Source organism: Trichogramma pretiosum, unplaced genomic scaffold (genome assembly GCF_000599845.2).
Source record: "Trichogramma pretiosum strain Unisexual culture from Peru unplaced genomic scaffold, Tpre_2.0 scaffold82, whole genome shotgun sequence".
In the NCBI taxonomy this organism is placed as follows: Eukaryota; Metazoa; Arthropoda; class Insecta; order Hymenoptera; family Trichogrammatidae; genus Trichogramma; species Trichogramma pretiosum.
The window spans coordinates 43,778-69,488 of NW_019640889.1; the positions used below are offsets into that span (position 1 = coordinate 43,778).

General features: G+C 39.0%; 1 protein-coding gene across 8 annotated transcripts in view; it reads right to left on the reverse strand.

Annotated features, from left to right (window-relative positions):
• Window positions 1–2,740: 2,740 nt before the first annotated feature.
• The window catches only part of LOC106650098 (TLD domain-containing protein 2), a 132,885-nt gene continuing 109,914 nt past the window's right edge, over window positions 2,741–25,711 (reverse strand). For 4 of the 8 annotated variants that reach the window (XM_023457658.1, XM_014367892.2, XM_014367890.2 and 1 more), the window contains 6 exons: window positions 23,968–24,130; window positions 20,971–21,211; window positions 20,131–20,220; window positions 8,575–8,856; window positions 8,312–8,481; window positions 7,971–8,106 (listed from right to left, as the gene is read on the reverse strand). In XM_023457658.1, the coding sequence (XP_023313426.1) occupies window positions 7,971–8,106; window positions 8,312–8,481; window positions 8,575–8,856; window positions 20,131–20,220; window positions 20,971–21,211; window positions 23,968–24,130 (1,082 nt within the window). Of the gene's footprint in view, window positions 8,107–8,311; window positions 8,482–8,574; window positions 8,857–16,141; window positions 17,801–20,130; window positions 20,221–20,970; window positions 21,212–23,967; window positions 24,131–25,711 lie in introns of those variants that run through there. The other 4 variants (XM_014367891.2, XM_014367889.2, XM_014367887.2 and 1 more) reach the window with 3 other exon arrangements.

Below are 25,711 nucleotides of genomic sequence, written 5' to 3' on the forward strand. Positions count from 1 at the left end.
CGTGATTTACCTCTAACAATTACGCTGCTACAATAGTCATCCCTTTTGAGGGATAAACACATTTTGGAACTGCTGACAAACGCACACTGAACATTTTTCAAATCACATAAAAATTCTTGTACATCTATTATACGATTTTCAATGTAACATGTATGTTCACGTTGAAACATCCATACACAATAAGGAAAATTTGAGATAAATCACGCTCGCGCGCGTGCGGCATTTTGCGGATCCAAGCCTTTTTTCGATAAAAATTGCTATGCGCAGTCCTCCATTTTTAACGTTCGTATTTCCATCAAATTTGTCTCCTTACGTGTTTGTCTCTGTGTAAATGTGCGTCTGTATGAATGTCGGTAATTCTTCTTTTTATTTCGTTATCGTGGAATGTAAAAAGTACACAATATTTATATATATATAGATGCGAGCGACGTGATGCACAATATAATAATTATATAGGCAATTTTTTGTCATCAATTTTTTTAGGCATTATTCATTTTATAATTTATCTATTCATTTATTTAAATCGATTTTCCGAAAGAGCAAAAATATTTATATTTCGATTTTTATTCTATTAATTCTCTTCTCTATAGCATTAATGTAATATCTTTTCGCGCGCCTCCTTTCTCGTCGATTTATACAGCAGTATACTCTATGCGATATATTTTCTTAGCTATACACAATATATAACTTTTCTTTACATATCTGTACAGTTTTTTGCTTTTGCATTTTTTGGGTCCTTTGTCACCGTAATTTTAATTATTCTCTCCGTCACGTCATGTTATTTTCTTCAGAAAGTCGATTCAATCGATTCAATATAATATTTACATGTTCACTTTATCATCGTGTACAATGGGCGATGAAGTGTATAATAAAGTATGAGTCGTCAATTGTGCCATGCTCGTGTATTTGTGTGGGTGTTCGCGTTGTGTCTCAAAAAATCATGAAATCTTAATAAATATTATAATTATTATAAATCGTCTGTCATCGGATGTCGATTTTGTTGTTATTGTTGTTGTTGTTGTTGTTGCTGTTGTTGTTATTATTGTTGTTGCTGTTCCTGATGTTTATTGTCGAGAGATATAACAATAACTCTCAATACCGCGAATTATTAAGTGTTGTATTTTTTCTTGTTGTTTTATAATAATTGTGATGGTGGCTGGTGTTATTCGGAAGTAGTGGGGTGTGGTAGCTCCTTATTATTATTTTTTTTTCTTGCTCAACCTCGAGAAAGTAGCTATTTTTACAAAAATGCGCTAAGCTTTTTCGAGGATCGATGCACACTCAAAGGGTCAATAGCATGATCTTCCGTTAACATCATCATTGTTTTCATGCCAAGTCATATCGTCAGCTCTTCGTTAAAAATAAAACGTTCCATTTTTTCTCTTAAATTTGTATTAATAATCATCATTGGATATTATATATCGGTGTGATGTACTTGCTACATACAACAGTTTAAATTACACGGATTATGGCGTACTTTTTTTTTTAATCTACCAAGCAACGTAGTATTTTGATTGTTTTTTTTTGTAGTTTTTGTACACGTACATTATATAGAAGACAGCGTCTTAGGATGGCCACATAAATGACAACATTCGTTCGTCGATTCTGTTTGTCTCATTGTTATATGTGTCCACGTGTAATTATGTAGGAATTCACAACTTGAAGCTTTTTTTATTACATAATATAATATTTTATTTCCTTCGGTTTTTCTTTTATTATAGAAGTGTAAAATTTTTTTGTCATCCATTTGGTCCAGAGAATTGAAAGTTTTTTCTCCAGCTTACAGCTTAATCAAAAAGAGAGACGGGGTCCGGAGGAGGGGGAGAAGCATCAACTTTTAATCTTTTTTTTTGTTAATATTTTGAGTTTGTCATAGCGGCTGCCTCGATTAAATTTTTACAGATCGAATCATCCAATTGACGAGAACTACGATGCTGTAAATTGTGCTGTATACGAAATTATCATTTTTATTATTAATTTTTCTTATTGCCCAATAAGTGATATGTTGCAATTTTCGAACTTTAGGAATGTCATTTACGCGCTGAACAGTAGAAAGAGTTATGTCATGTCGGGTATCAGATATAATGCTGCATATGGAAATTATAGGAAAATTAGCCACGAAGCTCTTGTCAATTGGCGAATTAGCACTCGATCAGGGAGCTCAGTTAGAAACACGGGGGAAGATAGGGGGAGGGCTTTGTTTTGTCAGGTACCGAAGACATTTACATTTAAAGTGATTAATCATCTAGTACACTGTCGACACTTTGAGTTTTGTAATGAACGCTTCAAAAAAAGGACCTATATCTCTAATTTTATTCTACCGATTAATTAATGCTCGTTTTGGATTGGCTTTCTCTTACGCACGGCATGGCTTTCAGAGAGGAACTACTTTGCTTTATAATAATTCTAGCTACAAACATTCTTCGGGCTCATCGTTATTCTTGTAGATGTTTTCTCAGTTGAAAATTATAGACCAAGGATTTTCAAGCAACATTATCAATGGTTCAGCTTTTCTTCACCTATGATTGTTTGTAGTTTTGTTATCAATGTAAACCTAGATTCTTAAAGAATGAACGTTTCGCTCTGCTTTTTTTATTTTAAAGACTATCGTCCACCATTTTTAAATAGGATTTGCTCATAATAGCTTAGGTTTCTTCACTCTGTTTAGTTTAAGCTACATAGGTATCTCATGATTTTTAAACGACGATGACAATACACGACTATACATATGGTTGTTTAATTTTTTTTTTTTTTGCTTCATTTTTTCAAAGAATACTAAGTACAGAAGTTGTTGTCGTTTTTTTGGTTTTATAGAAACATCGAACAACATCGAGAGTGTTTCTTCGTTTTTTTAAGTTCTCATCATTTAATGCGCGTGTGTCAATCCCATGCAGTCAGTCTGAATCTAATTGACAATGTACGAGAGGTTCTCCACATATTATTCATGTATAATATAAATGTTTTTTTTTTCACGCGAGTGTGTAGTAAATCGATCTCATCTTAAGTATTATTTGGCTTGAAAAAAATTGTTCACCTATTCATCTTCTCCTTTTTTCCATCGTTTTTCATTACAACCGTGTACGCTCGTGTGTATGTATCTAATTTCTTTTATTTTTCAAAATACAAACTATACGTTATTAAAGTATGTATATTATAAGAAAGATCACAATTGGCTCTAAAGCTCGCGAATCTTTTCCTTATTACAACATGTATTTATTTATTTTTTTTTTTTTATCTTTTTTTTTCATCACTCTCAACACAATTGAAGAATTGACAAGTTACTCAGCGGTGAAAAATTGTCTGCTTTTAAAAAAAAGTTCAATTGAATTATAAATCGTTAAATAAATGTCACTGATTCGCACATGCGACGTGTCAGGGTGAATCAATGTTTTTTTAAGTTAATTGTCTTCGTCGATACGTGAAAATTAACCGACATCTTTAAAAAATCAGTCAGCTAAGTGAAAAACTGTTGTTTCATCTTATCATTAAACCGGACGTTTAAAGAATGTTTTTCAAGGGAAAAATACGACATTTGATCTACGGCATGTCTGTCTCAAGACGCCGCACATTTTTCCTAGTTCAAATTCCACTCAAAATGAACAAGTATCGTCAATTTCTGAAGCATCCTGGTTTTTTGTTATTTTTTTTGTTAAGAAAAGTTTTTCGCCACGAACCTTTAACAAAAGTTTTTTTTTGCTTACTTATACACAAGGTACATCTGTTATGAGACTAAGGGGGTCGAGGATTTTTATTCATTCATACGTGCAACAACCTCGTGATTAATTGGCCAAACAGGAATTTCGACACACAACGAACAGTTTGAGTTACCTTTCATTACATATTAAATAATCGCAGTTAAAAATGGTATTGTTTCACCAATTTAAAAAGAAAACAATCATTTTTACCCGTGGATTGAAACTTCGTCTGGTATCGTTTACCTTGTTTTTCCGCGTACTTAGAAATACGATTGTACGATCTGTTGAAAAGTGATTTTCAGTTGTGTTTTGTAGACTGGTTAGTTTCGATAAGACGTTAGTTTCCTCCTAACGTAAAAGTATCATTTTCATTCCCCATTAACCATTGATTATTGACGATTAGTAGATATACAAGTATTTTAATTTGTTTATATTAAGTAACTCGTGTGCCCTTGCTTATTCTTATGTGAGTGTACGCGTGTAGTTGTATGTGTGCTTTTTTCAAATTGAGAAATTTGTTGTTGCTTTTTCTTTTGTTATAGTCGTTTCACAATGATTCATTCTCGGCTACTTTGTTCATCACCTATTTAGACTACGAGTGCTTTAGAGGCAGTAAACACGATATATATAATTTCTTTTTTTTTCTTTCTTTTTTTAATTTTTTTTTTTTTTTTTTTTTTTTTTTTCATCAATAACAAATTGTTTTATTTGTAACCATGTTCTTCATTGTTTTGCAAATTAACGTACAAATACTGCATTTGCGTGGATTCGAGTGTGTGCGAACTACGATTTATACTGCTAAAAAACTCACTTCTATGTTTTTCAATATTCCATGGAAAATATTACGACAGTTTTTTCGTACAATAATATTGCACAAATTGCACATAAACAAAGCAGTTAATATAATAATCTTAAATGATTGATAGTTCAATGATTTTTCACTATGTTAAAAAAGAAGCTGCGCTCATTTATTAAAAGCATTATCAGGGAACAGTTTCACGTTTGTTATTTTTGTATTATTAATACATATTTATTATTATATACGGTATCACAAGAGCACGTCTACTTTATTTTATGTTTATTATTTATGAATTTTTCCATCTACTTTTTAAAATGTACTAATCGTGTTTATCAACTCTTACAGTTAACTTTTATTTATTAATCACTACGATACCTCTCTTCGCTGCTTTACTAAAAAGACGATTTATCATTATTATTAACAAGCATAATAACCAAACGTCTTTTTTTCTAAATTTTACTACATCGTAATTATAATGAATTTCGCCCGACACTCTCTCCACGTTTTGTTTAGCAAAATGCATGTATCATTTTAATTGTCTCGAGAGCTGTCACGTAGAAAAATGAAGGAATTATTCTCATTATTAGTTCATAGCTCACGATATGTTTAATGATATTAGTTGCAGTCGCAATGATTGCGATCGTGGGATTTTCTGTGAATCACATATACTGCTTCGTACATATATGCTTTTTTATCCGTTTCTTTAGTTAACTTTTTTTTCTTAAAAAAAGGAAAAAATATTTGACAGAGCTGCTCTTACATTTAAATGTATATATATTATTATATCAACTTTACTCATTAGGCTTTTTATACTCAAAAAATTTTCCCATAAATACGAGCAATGGTGATGATTTATTTTGACTTTTTTTTGTTAAAGTGAGCATGACAATTGGCTTAGTCATTAGTTTGTTTTTTTTTCATCGCGGAAAATTTGATTCCAAGTGATTTACCGATAACTCAGACGTATAACAATAAAATTGTCTGTGTGTGAAGTGGACCCCTTTTGTCAATTTGAGTGTCTCTAAACACGAAATTTTTAATGTAACGGGTCATGAAAATTTTCCTTGGATGTCCAGCGTGACGACAGTATTGATTATAAATGTATACGTGTATATATTTTCGCAGTATATACGTATTAGCTTACATCGCATGCGATGAAACGTAATATTAATTAACAGATTATCAACTATTTTAATGCATTTTTTTTAAATAGTTGGCATCTTTATAACTCGAATTCAAGTGAACCATCATTTGTTAGTTTTATATTTATTTAGTTAAAAAAGTTGAGTGAATAAATAGTAACGACCAATTTCTCATTTAGAATCCTTAATCGATAAAATCTCTTTATTTTTGTTTTAATATTCTCATTAATAATAAACGTCTCATTTGAGATTAACATACTAAGGATAATAATGATGATAATAGTAATAATAATTCTAATAATAATGCTAATAATAATAAATATAATAATAATAAATAAGATAATTTGGTTTTCTTTTTCAGATCCTAAACACTGGTCAAACGCGTGAATCCTCCTTGATATACAGCCTCCGAATGCGTTTTAACGCATTTATGAATTTTTGCAAATTACTTCATAAGAGTAATTAATCAAATAAACAATAATGCGTAACGTGTTAACATGATGAGTGTATTTCTGTGTCTTGTGTCTTCTTTCTTTTCCTATGTAGGCTTAGAATATATATATATGCATGTTTAGACGTGAGTAATAATCCTCTTTTTGTTCATATATATATTTTTCAGTATAATTTTCTAAGCAGTACTCGAAATTATGACCACTTTTTCTTGTATGCATTTTTAACACGGTTTAAACCATTATAATATATGTATATATTTACATTTACTATCTACATATCTACACATTAACAAACGGTTAGTTTAGCGTTTTTGTTTTAAATAGTTTGTATAATTCTTTGCATTTGCTTGATTTCCGTTTCATTATTTTGTTGTAATAAGCCACATTGAAACAAAGCCAATATTATATCAAACGTTAAACGTTATATATTCTTCATTAATACGCTTTTTTTCATTTCTACACCGTTTTCAGTTCTCTTCTCACAATACCCATTACGTCGTCGTTCAAAAAATATGAATTTTTCATCTCTATCTTATAGTAGTTATTTTAATCACACGCAATGTTCACATTTGAGTCTTTACATGGCAAATGGCATGAACATTAAAACAACAAGGTTTTCTTCTCACTCTCGATATAATATAATAACAAACATCATCACCAACACGAATATCGTAAACAGTACAATTTGTATTCGCAATCCTTTCTTCCTCGCACTCGATATTCGCATTTATATAAACTTGATATACATCGCATTGCAATTTCATCATTAGGTATAAAACAATCGTCGTTTCAAGATCGCCAAACTACCTTATTATAGCAACAATGCACAAGCGTAAGCGTGTATTAATTGTTTTCTCGTGGTACTCTCGTTTTCATCTATTTTTTTTTCTTTTTCACAATTAAAATATAACTTTTTGCAACGAGAATTACCATCAATCAACAGCGGTTACACACCGACACACATACATGTCCTGATATACGTGACTTTATACACAAAAGGGCACATTCGCGGCTCCACTATATATCGTTTACAATAACTTTGATAGTTCTCGTAAATTAACGCGGTAATACACAAAAGTATTATATATAAAATGTAACATAAATTGTAGTTGTAAGAATGATAAAATTAATATAGTCTAAATTACAAAAAATAAAAACAAAAAGCAAACGATTTGCAAAATAAAAAACATCGGTCCTACCAATGCGAAAAAATGTGAAGGAAGAATACGGGTACGTATTAGAGATATCGTCAACGACGATATTCAATGAAGTATATGAAAATCTCTATTTAATTTGTTTGTACGCGAGTCCGAGTCTTTTTTTAACGGTGGTCGACATGCCAAACAACTGTGTCGACGATGCCTTCTCAAACTCGACGAGGCAATTGGCAATTTACGGAGTGTATTTTATATTATATAATAATATTCTTATGTTTTTTTTCATTTTACACAGTGCACCATGAGCACGCTGATTTATTTCAATATCGTCACTATCTAGAGCGTCTCGTAGCCGTATCATCGATTTTGCTAATCATCAAGTAGGTGGGTTTTCTCTTGTTTCCTGACATCTTCTTCGCTGCATCTCAGAAGTCAAAATTTCGCCTCGTAATAGATATATATCATACATATACATGCAACGTGTCTGTAAGTATGTATATTTAATCCGTGTAATTTTTTGTAGTTTATACTCTTTAGTATGACACATCGAGAGATATAATGCATTTATCCATATATATCTACACGTAAATTTTGTGTTATTAGCGAGAAGAAAATCAGTTTGATCAGTTGATTCTTCAAGCCGGTTTAGCTTCGACCGTAGCAGATGAACTAAAGCCAGCAGTCGTCGCTTCGCTTTGCGACAACTGCTGGAATGGTAGTGTATCCTATATGAACGCCCAACACTCTAGCGTTTTGACGACGAAATCTTCGCTCGGCGCCAAGGGCTCGTTGCCGTATGTGCTGCACGATTGTGTCCTACCCTGGTACAGATCGCCGTCGAGCCACAGGCCAAATTTACCGCTGCAATGCAAAGAAAAAGAGGACATTGTTAGAAAGGTGTCAGTTTGAATCGACCGCTTTGCAAAATACTTTGTCATATTATGCGAAATCGATAATCAAGACTCTTTTATATGGTTTTATGCAAGAGCGCGACGCGTGGATTAAGGCCAGAGACCGTATCGGTATAGCATTGTCTCGTGTGAAATAAAGTGAACTTTTAACTTACTCTCCAGAGCCGATGGCTAAGCTCTCGTTGTTGCCTTTGATGAAGTATACGTTGTCGCCGGTCCAGTTGAAGACTTGGAACCTCGGACTGAACCTGAACAAGAGTGACTCGCCGGTACCGTAGAAATGGTCGCTCACTCGCAGCGAGCACGAGGTCAACGCTCCGAATACCTATAAACAAATTTAACGATCGATTGAGTTTAAAGTTCGCTCGAGTTCTTTTTTGTTTCATATACAACATGCGTGACTCAATGTTCAACTCACGTTTCCTTGTGTGTCCTCGATGACCAAGAGTATGGGGCTCTCGATCTTCTGCATTTTTCTGTACATACTGTTGAGACTGAAGCCGTGCTGACTGGTGCTGAAGACGAGGGTCCAGAGGTAGCCCTCCGCTCGCGCGGGCAGATGCCGGCAAAGCTGTTCTCTGTGCTCATCGCTGAGAATTTCGGTCGTGCCGACGAGATCTGGAACCGCGAGCTCCGCGTCCAGCGAGATGGCACTGTTTGCGTAAAGTGCTCTTCTGAGTTCCTCACTCATAGACAGTACCTGGAAAAATGACAACGAAATGGCGTTAATTAAACTCGTCTTTGAATCCTCATCACGATTCGCAATAATCCCTTACTAATTAAGGTGTCGCTAAGATCTATATAAAAAACGAATGTTCTAACATCAAACACGTTAGCTCTGGTGTGCCTGTGAGATATTATGGCAACAAGTGCAGCAGTATAGTATATTATATATAGGTATTTAAACCATCATGTCTTTACTTTTTTGATTCATGCGATGCAGATCGCGATGCAAACACACACATTTGCTCGGGTATATGGACTCGTTGCATAATGGGCTAATCGAGGACGTTTGTATTTATTCTGGGTATACAAAAAGTTTGGACCTCCTACACACACATTCGCTCGCTCGTCCGTGCTTACAAACACACACACACACACACACGCGCGCACGTCAGCGCGATACAGCACACACGCACACGCTTGACAATAACAAATTGCCATTGTTTTGTATACACAAGCGTTTGTGCGGGCGCACCGTTCGTGCGTCGTTTCTGAATTATAATGCTCACGTGGAAGTATTGAAAATTTTTTTGTTAGCAACAGATTACATTGCATGGTATGATTGTAGAGGTAAAAAAGGTGAAGATTACTAAGTGGCTAATATACACTAAATGTATATGTCTAACTCTAAATAATCATCTATTACACTGTATGATAGTTAAAAAGGCACAACCAAAGGATACTTAATTATCTTAGTAGTAAACAGTAATTAAAAAATGTATATAATTTATAGATATAGATCAATAGGGATCCATGTATCATACGTATGCTTGAATTGTATTTGCAGGTGTAATAGTTGTATTCAGTGTCATTGTAAGTACATCAAGAACATTAATTGTGTACAATCGAAAAAAAAATTAATAATACAAGAGGACTTCTAGGCTTTGATAATCGAGCTTACAAGTTAGAAACGCGATACGCAAATCGCGAACATAATATAATGCTCCTCGAATAAGTACATCGCGCTCACCTTGCGCGAGCCGAGGTAAGAGAGTATCGCGTTTCTCTTTGCGAGCGTCCCATCTATCACTATTGGTCTGACGCAATAGCGGACACGACCATCTGCTGGCTGTTCAGGTTTTTTTTTCTTTTCTATTTTCGTGCATCCACTTCATATTGGATCCCTCGAGTCCTATCTTACGTTTTTTCTATTAAATATTGCGTAAATGAAACACGCGCTCATCTCGTGCAACGAGTGTATAGGTATTATACGTGTCCTGACGAGCATACCAACATCTCATCGAGCTCCATGGAGAACACGTGACGAGTGTGGCACGTTTTATGTATGGGGCATCGACCGAGTGACAACAAAACCACGTGTTTTTCCGGAGCTCACGCAGAGAGAGACTCCGACTATCCTGCGCATGATGTAACTAGGATGGAGATAGGCCTCATTGTGTTATATGTTAGAGAGATCAACGGTAAGAATGTATATAACAGCGCGACGCATATGCATAATGAGGACTCGTCGTATTATTTCGCTGCCGCCGTTGCGCGCCCATAGCGACCGGAAATTAATTATGAGATCGAGCTCGCTGTACGCTATATACGCCAGTTCATGTAACAGCGGCTAATTTGTTGTTTTTCGTTTTTATTATTTTTTTTTTAATTTTGATTTTTTTTATAACCCGGCTTGTGTTCGTCCGACCGAATGCTACACGGCGTTTCGCAAAGTCTTCGCGACGGTATTATCTCGATGGAACCGGATCAATATTGAATTTTTGCCGCGCGCAGTCACGGCGAGATGTAATCGATATGTTTCTTATATTAGACGACGCGACGCGTACACGACGGACGACAGAAGCTGCGCAATTTTATTGCTTCAATTTGATGCAATTGATTGTAGCTATACGATGGGAAGCATTGGACAAGGGCGTTACGCATACCGATCTGCTTTTCAGACTTGCCGATATGGACGAACGATGAACCGCATCGGCTTTTTGCTTTTCCCCGTACCCCCGTAAACGCGCGGTAACCTTTCCCCAGCGAAATTGCGCAAAAATTACGATTATACGCGTCTATTATGTGGCTGCTCGTCATGCGATGCGATAAATGTGATGCAAACACAAAGTTATACCTACGTGTTGTATGCAACGGGGTATTTACTCGAAAAGTGCATAACATATGCGACGGCGAAAAGCGAAAAAAAATTGAGAGTACACTCGATAACAAACAGCGGTGCTCCACGTTACGCGCTGTATAGAGCTGCACTGCGCGTTATAAAAGCACATTGGCGTATTACCGACGAGGAACAAATCGACGAAGTTTTTATCGTGCCTCGTAAAACTGTGCGAGCGTCTATTATTTTTACGGGCCTCGAGAGCTATTGCACGCTTATAATTTTCTTTTGATTAAACAGCTTAAAGCTATATAACGCATATTTAAATATACAAATATAAGTTTCCATTGCCCGGCCATCCGAATACGGAAATGTTCTGTCTTGGCTTGCTCCGGAATAATCGTCAAATAAATAAATGACTCTTCGTGACGGCTGCATTGATCCAACCAGATTTCAAAGATTATCTGAAGAAGTTGTGCCGAGATCAGAGCCTCTCGAAAACTCGCGCCGCGAGCCACATAAATCGGCTCCCCCGGTCATTACTTAGTGAAAAACAACGATCAGCAAAATAATTATATGCGATATTTTTAGTCGTTAAGGCAACGATCGTCCCGAAAATAGCATTTCCGAGTGTAGTTAGAGATTATACGAGAGTCTGCTTCTTTTTTCCCCCAACAACAACGAGTTTTTCTCTTTTTTCTATTTTTTTTTCTTCTCTTCCATCCCGAAAAAAAACCAATAACTTATATCGCTTTTGTTTGCCAATTAGCTGCCGAGCTGCATGAATCATCCGCTCGGCAATAATCCACACACATTTACGTTTTAACTAATTAATCGACAAGTATTAAATCAATTATATATGTAAGTTAAGTACGTGTTTGTACAACGTGACGCATACAAAAAGTTATACCCGATGTACGTTCACAATTACATGTGTATTATAACAAAAACGACCGATACACGGATCGACTTATTAATTTATGCACCTGCATCGCTCGCATTAATTGATTGTGCTCTCTTTTGCGTCTTCGTTAGAATTTTGTATTATACGCCACCGGTGTATAGCGCATTATTATAAAAGCTCTCGCGCAGCACGGCACAAAGATAATATATTTTAACGATTATCGGCGGCCGATTGCATTTTTGATTGTCTTTGCGAGCGACGAGGACCTCGCGGCGCAGCTCGCGATCGCGTTTTTGCCTCCGATTTGCGTCACTGCACAATAATTGAGCGCGCGATCATCTGCGAAACGAATAAAGCGGGCCGACTGCTGCTCTTTTTCGCGCTCTTCCGATATGCAGGCTCTCTCTCTCTCTCTCTCTCTCTCTTTATACACCTATGCTTGCGTGCGTGTGTGAATTTGTGGGCGCGCGCGTGCTCTGGCACGGGATTCCGCGGTATAATTTTTGATTGCACAATGAGCTCACGCGACCGAGCCGATGAATAATTAATCTCTTTTTCGTACCTTGTGCTTGGCAGACTTTGGTACAGAGAGCGCGAGGTCTAGCGTCATGACGTTGGAATTCAGGAATTTAAACGACACCGGTTCCTACACTAGAGGTTTTTCTTCTTCTTACTTCAAGATCAAATTTTCGCGTTGATCGTCGAATAAAAAAATAAAGAAAGAATAATAAACGGAGCTATGCGAGTGCAGCTCTCGGACGCGCGCGTCAGTCAGATAAATTAGACTCTTGACAGATGAATACAAACACGTGGTGAACTGTTCGTCTAGTTCATTCGCGAGTATACCTATACGTATCCGTATCACATATAGCAACGAATTTTTGCCAGTGCCAACTTCACGCTGCTTGACTTTGCCATGGGCGAAATTCGAGCGGCGCGTACAAGGACCCGCGCGAGCAACCTGAAGTTGTCTGACTGGACGCGACTGTATACGTGTATAAAGGTGCGCGTCGAATGCCGCTTATTTTTACTACATGCACACCTTATGTATTATGGCACATATTACCGAAGGCTAAAGTCTTACAAGAGATTATAGCAGTGAATAAAGAATCAATTACCCCTAATACTCTGGTGGAATGTTGGAAAACGTAATTCAAAGTGGCGGTTTCTGTATTCAAACCGTTACCGCTCGACGTCGCCGTGGACATTCTGACACGATGCAAGACACACAGACGCACAAACACAAAAGACTTTCTCGATAAATAAATGCAATAGAAAACTGCACTGCACACGTGTGTGGTTATTACACGTTAAACGCACTGGCAACTGGTAACAAAAAAAAAGTATAGATGCGCGTCTAGGCTATGCGCGAGATGCGAATGACAGCGACTCTGAAAAGAAGTTCCGTACCTCTCGCTCTATTTAAGACTATTGGCTTCTGCCCACCACTTGCAGCTTATGTGTGTGTGTATATATATATATATATATTTGCACATAAAGAAGACGAGTGGTCGGACCGAGTCTGGGAGTGGAGCGCAAAAATCAGATTCGCTTTCTGCTGGCCCCACTATTGCGTACGTGACGCGTTTCTGGTTTTTTTGCCCGTTCCTGTTCCTTCGAACTCGATTGCAATGAAGATCAAAAAACTCGCGTGACCTTATACCCATACTACCGTAAAGAAGTGGGTATTTTTAGGCAGATGTTCCCCCGCGCATATACGTTCGCTACTGTTCCCTCGAGCTAAGCGGCATTTCCCGCTCTCTTTTTTGTCTTCCCGCTCTATAAGTGCGCACTGCACGTATGAAGTAAGGGAGAAACACACGTATATAGGTAAGTACGACAAAAATAATGAATATACGATATTTCATTTGCGCTTTGCGGATCGGAGCAGCGCACTACCGCCTGCCTCGTGCCCGCGCGGGCGCTTGAATTATTCATTGTACTCGTACCGCTGAAGCATGCGTTAATTATAATACTTGATTCGTTTAAACGAGTGTGATTTAAATTCGATAATTTGATTTTTGCAATGAAAATGAGTTTGAATATTATTAGTGAATTATCTCTCGAGAGCGGGCCAAAAAAGTATTATATATCACGATGTTGTGAACGACGAATCGATTCATGCATGGGTTCATCGGAACAGTGTCACGAGTGTGTTAATTCTATGCATCGTTGAGAGAGCCGCTCGCTGCATGAGAAATTGCGCACGTTTCATGCCCGTTGTGTATTATTTCTTTTTTGCCTATCACAACAACATCGCGGCGATCCAACGCTAAGATCGCGTCCAATGACTGTTTCTAACGTCTGCGCGCTCTGTGTAATTAGCGACTTTATCGCAATTTTTTTCTTCTTCCATCATGTTCGCATATATATACACCTACACCGGTATACCTAGTACACGTTCGCCTGCAGATAATCGCCTGTTTTTCATTTCTCGTTTGGAGCTCGCGGATAAAAATTATCCTATACCAGTGCCGATGGCTCGGCGCTTGTGGATAGAAAGCACACGAGAGGAAAAGAGAGAAAGAACGATCGAACTTGTTTTTACAAGATTTCGAACGTAGAGCTATTTTTAACGAAAGCAAAGGAGCTGCTCCGGCTGAGTTGGCCGTGCGTGATACATAGCGCGCGACCGCTCGGTATACTACTATACTAATACCTACTATCACGCGAGAGAAAGTGACAAATTCAAAAAAGATTTTTTATTTTACACTGCGTTCGATGGAAAAAAGAAGAAAAAAAGTGTGGAAAAGTTGAAGAAGAACAAAAATAATGTGGAATTTATGCGCCGATGTTTATAATCGGCTGACCTAGCGACGATGTTTACCGCGTAGAAAATAGAACTTGTTTTGACAGACGATTTTTAATGAACAAATCGAGGATAATCTCAAGCAATATCGAGTCAATTATTTTCCGTCGCTCGAGAAGTTGAAACGCGACGAATGTATGCATAAAGCTTCCGTATATTTTTTGCAATAGTACGTTGCACTCCTCGCGCCATTAGCTATACGACGCTTCACACACATATATATAGCGTGGAAAAAAGTAGAAAGCAAATCTCGTTGTGCAATTTTTTTTTCATGCAGACGAAAGAAATGTGCGTACGTGATTTATTGTACACGCATACACTGACACAGACGAACATTTAATAATACAACAACGAGGTAAAAACGATAAACATTGCTGCAGATAAAAGAGAAAGAACAGACACGGGCAGATGTATGTACTCGATGGTGCGAGTTGCGTTTAACCTTATAAAATAGAATCAATATTACGCTCTCGATACTTGCATGCATCGTTTTGCAGTACGACGTCGTCGGCGCCGATCGGCGCGGTGTGTTGGCGTTCGCGACGGCGAAGGTCGATATATCGTAACAGCGGCCAAAAGACTGGTAAGCGCGGAGTTCGGGACAATGGGCATTATTGTTGCGGGTAAATCCTCTCGTGCCAAAATCGATGGGTCGGAGAAATTTTGGGTAAAAAAAAGTAAACAAGCTCCGCAATTGCTATTAAATAGGTCGCCCATATAATACGTATGGGTTTGGTACAGCGTAGAAAAGCCCATCGCAATCCGGAGATACCCACGAGTTACTTAAAAAATAGAAAGTAGTTTTGATATTACTATGCTTAGATCATCGTTTTGCTCTCTACTTGCTACGCGCCAAAAAAATCAGATCATACACTACGTGTACACATAAAAAACTGTTACCGCTGGCTGTGCTCGCGCGTTAAATGAAATGTATCGCGCGATAAACTATTGACACTCGTTTCCCACTGACGTGCGAAAAGAGCAGAAGCGATTCGGTCGAGACGCGGGCGCGATAAAAAAGCTCCAGATGGCGAAGCGTGCGCGAATTTGCGTGCTTTATCGGAGCGACGCTCGATGTTATCCTGCATACTCGCGGTGCAGCGATCGAGAGAGATGCGCTCAAAGGATCTCGTCGTGCTCGCGGCTCCCGCGCGATTGCGCAATTATACATTTTGGATTAAACTTTCGTGCAGAAAACGTGGTATAAATCACGTATTGCCGTACTCGGGGGCACGATTTTTCCTCGCTGCTACTGCTACTCCTGCCTCGTTCACTTATTTTATACGATTAATGTACGATTTACTATACACTTATGCACTTGTGCACGTTGACGCGCGAGTTTGAATAATTCATCATCGCGCGATCCGAGATATGTATACGAAGTATACATTAAAGTTGCCTTTTTTTGCCTGCCTCATTCTTTTTTCTTTGCATTTTTTTTACAACGTTTCGCGAGATTACGTAGAGAGAAAGATGTTTCGGAAAATTACCTTCGTCTTTTGCTTGAGGAATCGTGTGATTTTTAACAGGGGCTTGAGTACTTTAGTCTTTGGCATTTTGTAGCTGTTGTTGTTGTTGTTCATCTGTTGGTTCTCGAGATTTAAGTTGGCCACAGCCGAAGATGTGGTCTGTGACGCGCCCTGGGAACCCGTTGCGCCGCTCGCTGTCTTTGACGCCGCCGTAATTAACTATTTACTCCCGCAGGACTCGCCGACCAAAAATGTTTCGTTTTTTTTTGTTTTTCGTTTTTGCGTTTCACGAAATTTCGCGTACTTCCGAATTGTATCCGATAAAGCACACTACTATGATTATCGCACAGTCGTTTCTCACTTGACACTTTGTTACTAATACTGTTGAATTGGCTTCTATCTATTACTTATATATAATATAAGAGATGTGTATCACAGAATGTTGAAGCTTTGTCGAGCGCTCGTCGGTTCGCGGTCGGTCCGCAGTGAACTATGGCCGGAGTGCCACTGACAGCTGAGCTTTTAAAACCGCACAGTTAGCCGATCGCACGCGCAGAACGATGAGCGTCGACAACACACGGAGAGTATTCGCCTACATGTGTGTGTGCGCTCTCCGCACGTTTGTAAAGAAGACGCGTGCGCTACCGTATATGTGCGGGCTCTGGCTGTCTGACGGAGCGCGCCGCGGCTCTTTCTCCCCCAGCTGCGTCTCTTTCTTTCTCGTGCTCCGTATTATACGCTAGCGGCCGGGGTGCGCGAACGAACTACTGCGCAACACGTGCTTTCGTGCCGTGTTTCGATCGCGCACGTACACGCACGAGCGTGTTTCAGAGATGCGATGCGAGCTTTCGGGGCTATACTAAAGCCGCCGCCGATCGACATAAAGGAGAGGGAGGAAGTATCCAACTTTTTATATTAGGCGAGACACGCGCGCGCGCGCGACTAACGGTGGATTCGCATTTTTTTTATTACGCGTGAAATTACGTCAGTGGCCGCCGGGAATAACGTCACGAATTACCTGATTGAGTAATATATAATGCAGGGCGATACATGAAAAAAAAATTCTAATCGAACGACCGAATTCGATTCCGAGCGAGTGAATTAAAATCGCGTCGCTCTCGTTCGTTACGCCTGCATGGAAGATTTATATGGGTGCAGTCGCATTAAGAACGGACAGCTTATAGGTCGATTAGCAACGAGAGACGACGACTCGCGACGCGTCGTTATGACGATTTGCATTTCAAATCTCGTGCTCCACGCGGCTCAAGCTGCGCGCGTATTACTTATGTGTTGGCACGCCCGCTCGCGCTTATTAATCCTCCGATGTAGTTTTAAAATTGGAGCAGTTCCCTGGAAAATATCGCATTTCGCTAGATCGGATGCTCGGGGTATTATAAATAATTTTCTTTTTTTTTCTTTTTTTCGTTTTTTTCGCGATACGTAACATAAACAAAAAACATAAATAAATAATGATAGGAGCTCGGCGACCAAGACGTCGTCGACGGACGAAGTAGAGGATCGTCGGTATTTTCGCGGCTTGTTTTTCGTCGAGATTCGTAAGTTAAATTTAGTCACTCGCGCGAGTACTCGTATTTTCAATTATGCATAATAATTTCTTACCGCGCGGCGCGGTGCACATGCCTCGAGTGGCTATTATTAATCGTGCGCGCGCTCGCGTATCTCGCTGCAGCATCGACCTGCGCCGTCGTGTTGTTTTCAAGCATCGAGATCGGCAATCGTTTGGTCGTTTGTATCCAAGAGATACACAGAGAGAGCGCGACAAAAAATTTTTGGGCTCGATTGCGCTCGTTCGCGAATCGTAATCGTCGAGGATTGTTGTTTTTTTTTGCGTCGTTCTGTTGCACGACTTTGGCTCATCTCTTTAGAGTCTACTTCAAGTACTTGTATCACGTACACAAACACAGTATCTCGCGTCGTCGCTGCAGAATTATGATGAAAAATATAAAGCCGTTGAGCATATTGATAAAATGAGCCATTTTTATAATGCCGATACGATCGCTCGATAAAGCTTCATTATACATACGTTACATGCATTCAAAACAAGGCTGATATCATCGATCGTTTCGGTCTTTTGAATAATGTTTTGTGACTTCGGATCAGCGGTCAATCCAATTGACAAGATATAGCCCAAGTGCCGGACATCAATCATTTTTTTTTACGGCGATACTTGTTTACTGCTTATGTGTACGTACGCAATTTTTATTAAAAAAAAAAGATCAATTCACGCAATAAGGTGAAAGATCGAGATGAGAAAGACGCGCTCATTATCTTTATTGTCCAGCGCTGATACTCGATCTGCGTCCAATTTTTCGAGGATCTTCGAATTTGATTTGTTGGCCACGAACCGATTAGATCATTTACAGCACACTTGACGTACATTTCCCAAAAAAATCCACTCGATTAAAGAAATTAATTATAAATGCGTAATAATAAAAACAACGCCCTCCACTTGTGTGCGTGTGTGTGTATTTTTCCCCAAAAAAACCCGCGTCACGTTTCAAGAGGCGGTGAGCGCGCGACGACGGCTCGCGCTCGAAGATTTAGGACCGCGGCTAATTCGATCTATAACGGAGCAAGGCACCAGAGCGCGAAATAATAGGCAAACGATCGAGCCAAGAATTTCCTCCGGAAAACAGAGATTCTACGCCTTTTTTATTGGCATACGTGACCATTGGCAAGTACAGCTGCCGCTCGAGTGCACCAAAAACCCACACAGATATCCCCACACGCACACACTTATATCTTTGTTATTATGCTCGCGGATCAAGCCTCTTTTTATCATCATCATCTGCGTCGTGTGCTGTGCAATTGCTTGGATATAATAGATCATAATCTGTATAAACATACGCTGCTCGGGTGTATAACAATCGAAAAAATTGATATGATTTACTTAATTAATTGTGGCTGTCTAGCGCAGATCGACCAATACTAATTTGAACTTTTGTTTATGCTAACGATCGAAGGTTAACACCGCGACTGTTTTCTTAGATACCGATAATCGAGCAATTAAAACCGATCGTATTATTTTCGACCGTGAGTCATACCCGTTTCATCTCTCGCGCTCGTGCGCAAAAATAAAAGAGAGAAAGTGAAATAATCGGGGAAGTAATCATCGAAAGGCTTATCACTCGTGACTGATTTTAAGCAAATCGCCTGCTGGTCTCGTGCAGAAAAATCGCTAAAACGATTAAGCTAGTCGGCTGGTTTTCGGCTGATATCATCGAAGAGAAATTTTTACGGTCGAGCTTTAATTGGCTAAATGCACGTCCACGCTCCATTGCGTTGACGCACGGCTCATGCATGCACTTAATCTTTGTTATTATATGTCACTAATTATTAACATTCATAAGTATGCAGAACATATGTAATCTGGTCGTAATATTTGATTTTGTGCCGAGATTTGACTGACTACGTGGAATGTCTCATGCAGCCCTTTCCTTTTTCTTATTTAAATTAACGTCGAGGTTAAACACACAGATGATATTTACACGGTGGGTATACATTTGCTTGTGATACACGTATATAATTACAGCAAAAAAGATATACTTTCAAATTGTTCTCGAGATCGTTTGAAAGATAGAAATATAAGATCAATCATTTAGACTGTATCGTGATATCGATGATCAGTGCCATATAATGCGTAAATATATAATAATATGAATATACAAAATAGTATACTAAACATTTAACTAAACGTGCTGTGCTATGTTCATCTATATCTATTGTTAATTGCATCTAAAATGCCGATGCTGCCGAGGTCATCATGCAACGCGACTTTTTTCGTTGCCTCGTTACAGAAAAGAGTCACTAATCAGCTATATGCATAATAATATAATATGGAAGGAGAAATGACTTGTTATTAACAAAACATCAACAGTGGGCTATGTTCGGGTTCTGTCTGATCGTATTTCATGTGAAAGTATAAGTAAAAGGTATAAGTTTTCGTGGTTTGGTGGATTTTTGTTGTTGTTGTTGCAACACTGATATACCTCGGGATCCTGGATCTGAAGCTCAGAGTCGGCAGACGTGCTCGAGGTCTTCAAGATGGTGTAGAGCTTTACGTACGGGGCCTTGATTAGCTGTTTTAAAGGTTTTGTTCTTTTTATTTCGACTCGTTCAATAACAAATGACTACTGAGGGCTAATTAAATGTGAATTTCCCTTATAAGGATGGAGTACGTGCAGTTTACGTAACAACCCGACAAATTAATTTCATCGAAGAATAACTTATCAGAGCAAATTGCACTAATTCATCTCTGTAGGTAATAACAATGCAAGTCAAAAATTTAATAGCCCAAGCGCTGACGCATTTTGAGATCGTGCGATCGGTGCAGCGCCGAGCTTTAGGTTTTCTTGTTGTGAAAAATTGTCCAAACGTCGTCGTGTCTCTTTGTTTTGAAGCTAAGCCATCCAACGACGGCGATTCGGCAATAAACGACCGAGCTCGCGCGCGTTAACAAACTCGGGCCAAGTATGAACTTAGCTCGCGCGTTGCCAAGAAACTATTTTTGGACAGAGATCATCAGCTTGCGAGCTTTCTCGTGCGAGCGAAACGCGCACGGAGAGAACGTGTACCTTTAATGCTGCGGCCGAGACGAGGTACACAGCACTTCGTTGCTAGCCGACGACGATGACTCTCGGTCGGCGCAATGCGACGATGCGTTTCGATAAATTGCCAATGTATCGTTTTGCACATTATCTTACGTAAACAATTCTGCCCGATTCTGGAGCGAACTCGAAATTTCTCGAGCACGAACGCGCACTTTGACGATGGAGAAATTTAAGGATAATTCATAACCGTGAAAGTAAAAAAAGAGACGATGCGCTTACCTCCCAAGATTCACGCGTGAGCTCCGCTGCTATCTCGGCGGTCTTGCTCTCGCCGTCTTTGGCCTCGTCAGCGGCCGAGTCACCAGACTCCCCACCGGCGATGTCGCGCTGCTGCAGCTCTGGTGACAGGTCCGTGTCCGTGTTGGACAGTATGTAGCCCTGACCGGCCCAGTACTCCTCGTCGAGCTCGCCATAGAGCCATGGCACCCAGTGGTTCAAGAATCTGTACAAGTCGTCGACCCTGGAAAGAGAAGCGAGAACGCACGAAATTATATTAACGTTTGAGAGCACGCGCGAACGACAAATTTGCGGCTGCTGCAAGCACGCGGATATAGTGTATAATTTAATTTTCTGCGGCATTCCTTTGATGTGGACGCGAGCATACGTTATTTTTAATCATATCAACATTTCATCGCTAAGATATTCACGAAATGATCTAATAATATCGCATAGTTTTGGGTAAGACAAATATCTCTCGACTATTAAAGAGATTGTTATGAAATTTTTCGCTCGATGATGTGTTCTTCGCGCTGTAAATAAGATCTGATCGTAAAAACAAATGCTCTTCGAGACTCATCGCGTCTTTATCTTTACCAAAAATGTCCAAGTTCTCGCCGAAAAATGATTAATCGCTCGGTTATAATGTTGCTTCTTACATGCGTAAGAATTCAGATTAATGACTCATCGTCGTTCGCACTTTACACTTGTTTCGTGTATTCAACTGACATTTCGCGACATCGGACAAGAATTTTGACATTTGTAAGAGGAGTATCAAGCTCTCTCGCGAAGCTATTTAATAATACAACAGCTGTAATCAAAATGTACGAAAATCGAGTGTCGCACCTGAAATCCGAGAATCGTGACGGTTCATTTGATGCACAAATAAGCACGCGGTATGACATCAATGCAAGTCGCAAATGATCTGAAAACCCGCAACGCATAATTCATTATCGCTTATCTGATCAGGCCTCGGAAATTTATCAGTGAATTCTATTCGCAAATTTTTTCCGATCAACGTTTGGAAATAAATGAAGATTAATCGTTTCCGCAAATTTTCAATGAGATGACTCAAAAAATGTCAGTGGCATTAGAACCGCGTGCCAAGATTCGACTGTTGCTTCACCAGAGACTGTATTTATAGTCAAGTTTAATTACACAAAAAAAAAGAAGATGTTGTCAATTTGCCATATTGTAATCTTATCGATCGGCGCCCAACCTAAATTCTGTGCAAAATTATTGGCCAACGATCGGTTTGTTGCTCGTGCGTTGAGAAGCATCGCACCCAGCGAGCGCCAAAAGCCATACGTGTGTAATACGAAGAAAGTCAAATATTTTACGAGGCGATCGATAACGAGAGACCGAGAGAGAGAGAGAGAGAGAGAGAGAGAGAGAGAGAGAGAGAGAGAGAGAGACAGAAAAAGAGAAAGACACAGAGTATGTGCGAATGTAGAGCTATCATTGATTACCTTTGATGGCAATAGTTGGTGACAACGTTCACCATACCGCCCGTGTAATCCTGAACCAAATGCCGCATGAAATTCATTTCTGACCGGTTTGTAACTGTATACGAAATGGCGCGACACTACTGTACTGTACGTTTACAATTCGCGAAGAAAAAAAGAGAAGTAAAAATAAAAGACAAGTTAAAGCAATATAGTTGGTTTCGGAGTATAGTCGGGAACGTCGAGTTTTCAGTGATAACGACACGCGACTGCCTTCGTACGTACACATAGAGATATATAAGTGGAGCGAACGTGCAAACGTGTGGCCGATAAGAGCCTTCTACATGATAATTGTTTAAACTTGCGCGACTTTGTTACTGTAGGTACAGTATGTAGTTATGCGAGCGATTTTTTCTTTTAACCAACCCGATAAGTCGACGTCGTTGCTGTTGCACAGAGCACCAGAATAAATAATAGTCGTCTAGTATTTACATCGTCGCGGCGGGTAAGCACGCTGAAAAAGCTCCTTAAAAAGCACAATTGCGACAATAACAAGCGAACATGTAAATGTATTTAATCACCACAACATTAAAACGAATCGAAAAACAGAAAAGATGGACGCAATCCAAAGAGACGAGTGTATAAAGGTATAGAGGAGCGCAGCTCGACGCTATATAACTAAAGTTTCTAATAAGTCACGTGAAAATCGAGCAGCTAGCGCGCATAGGTATACAGTCGCTCTCGCGCTGTGCGCACCGTTCCGCTCATAGAGGTGGAAACACGTGGCTCGGCCCCACTCTCCAGTGCATCGGCAGCGGCGGCGGCAGCAGCAGCAGGAGTGGTAGCGCTCGCGATCTTCTACAATGTATATATCTCCATTTTCCGCCTTATTTTTCTCTATTTTTTTTCGCTGTTCGCGTCGATGCGCCGCGGTGCGTGCATCCGCACGTGACATAGACTCATCCGCGAGAGAGAAACGAAAAAGGCTTATGTATATTGGCGCGCGATGTGTGTATGGTTTACCTTTGAGCGACGACGCGCTCCGTTGAACTCTGAGAGATTCGATTAAATTCGCGCGGATCTCGTATGCATGGAATAATCGCGGCACGCGAGTAAATAAAACGCCGAGTAACTTAACTCGTTCGCAGAATCTTTTGCCGCTGCTCCTTCTGTGTTTTCGCAAAAGCACGAACTTTGATCATCGAAAGTTATATCTCGCAAACGGGAAACATTGTTACGCTGAATTCTCAAGCCTTCTGATTCTACAACGCTGCGAACGATCTATTTATAACTTGTTTGTTCGCTTCTCTGTCTCTGTTCCTCGCTCGGTGTGTGTGTCGATGCGTCCGCGCGCGCGACTGTGTGCAAGCAAAGCATTTGGCAAGCTTCGCCGATGATAAAGTAATGCACGAAGCTCACTCTCATCGGTTCGTTGCATGGTTATTTAATCGCTGTTTTCTACGCTTGACTAATTTCGGCCACGTGTGCGTGGCACCTTTTATTAAGATGTCTGCGTCAAAGCGATCATTGTGGCATTCCTCGACTCGTTAATTACCTGTTTCGCGGTATGCTGAACCAGTACTCTGGACGAATTTTCTTCTTGCCGTAGCTCATGATCGGCGTGGACCAGGGGATTTTCTTATCCTTAGGCCGGCCGGTACGCAATCGCAGATACAGTGGTGGATCCTCGCAGGAACGAGCTGGCCTTGGAATCAGTTCTGGGGAAAATAAATAACGATCGTTAATATTCATCGGAAAAAATGCACTACTGTTATTGACAAATGCATCAAGTTGCTAAAGACACTCTTTTATACACTTTTCGTTTTCGTATTTATCTCATTGCGATGACCGCTCAACACTTATGATACGCAAGCACAATACGATAATTATTTTCTTTTCTTTTCGTCCAACAAACGAAGCTTTTCTTTATACAAAAAATGAAAAAAAAAACCCAAGCAAATAATCTCATTAAATCGCACACGATCGAATATGTTTAAGTAATGCATACATGTGTGGCATGACGAGCAATGGACGTTTATGTAAATATATATAATACTCCGTACGATAAGGAAGCAGGCATATAGTAATAAAATACTTATTGATAAGAGCAACTGTTGATCTATGAACTGTTTGCTCTGATGGATGCGTTTGACAAGCAACTTACATACATGTACATGTCATGTTATTGTGCATTAGTAGCACTGATTTTACTATCACGTAATATTTTGTGTATCATTAATATTGATGTTTACGGTGATTTTCTAGCATGACACAATACAATAATGTTATACACTTTACGTGGTTTAACGTGACTTAATGAATCATACAAACATAACTCTAGAATGTTACAGGGTTCTACGATATTGTGACGTGTTTATACAGATAAAAAGTATGGCACTCTTCGATATCGGGCCCTGTCTTGTTAAAGGCTTTGGAGGCGAGAGAGGACAAACTAGAAAGAAGCTGTCAATGCACAAAAAAGAATCACATGTGTAATGAATAAAACAAATCAATTACTGCAAATGAGTGAACAAACGGATATCATATTAAATATATTTCGAACAAGCTAAATTACTGTATAAACCTACCGAGACCTTCGAGCTCGGGAAAATTAGGTGCTTGGACTAGAGAGGGATAACAGAAATTATATTGATGATATTACAATGTATTAGATATAATTTTTTGTTGCTTTTATTGCTTAGAGCAATGCATTATGAAGTCGGCTGCGATGAAACAACTACCATATTTTACAATCACAATTATTTATAATCGCTGTGACATGAATATCAATTGCTTTTTTTTAAGGCGATTTGCGATATGTGCGCAATGAAAGTGAGGCTTATTATGAGTTTGCAGTGTGTAATTATAACGATTGTAACAGCGGATTTCATAATGCAAATGATAATACGTAACAATTAAAAAAATTAAATGTTGACTTTATCTCACGGTTTGCAAAATCGATTTCAAAAATGATTGTTATTGATATATCGGCAAACGATTTACGCTAATGAATGTAAGACGACGGAAACGACGCTAAAAACACACATACAAGATTATGGCGAGACGATAATATAAAATGAATATAATTATATATTTATAAAAATAATAGTGCCACCAGCGATGAATTATTGTAAATCGAAAACAAGTATACAAAAAATTATTCATATTCATAGCGAAAAAAGTGCGGTAAATATCGCATGAGCCAAAAATGTTGGTTGTTTCAAATTTCGACGAACAGTAACGAAAAAACGATCGTAATAACAATTGTATTTAGGAAACGTATCATTTAGCTCTTATTT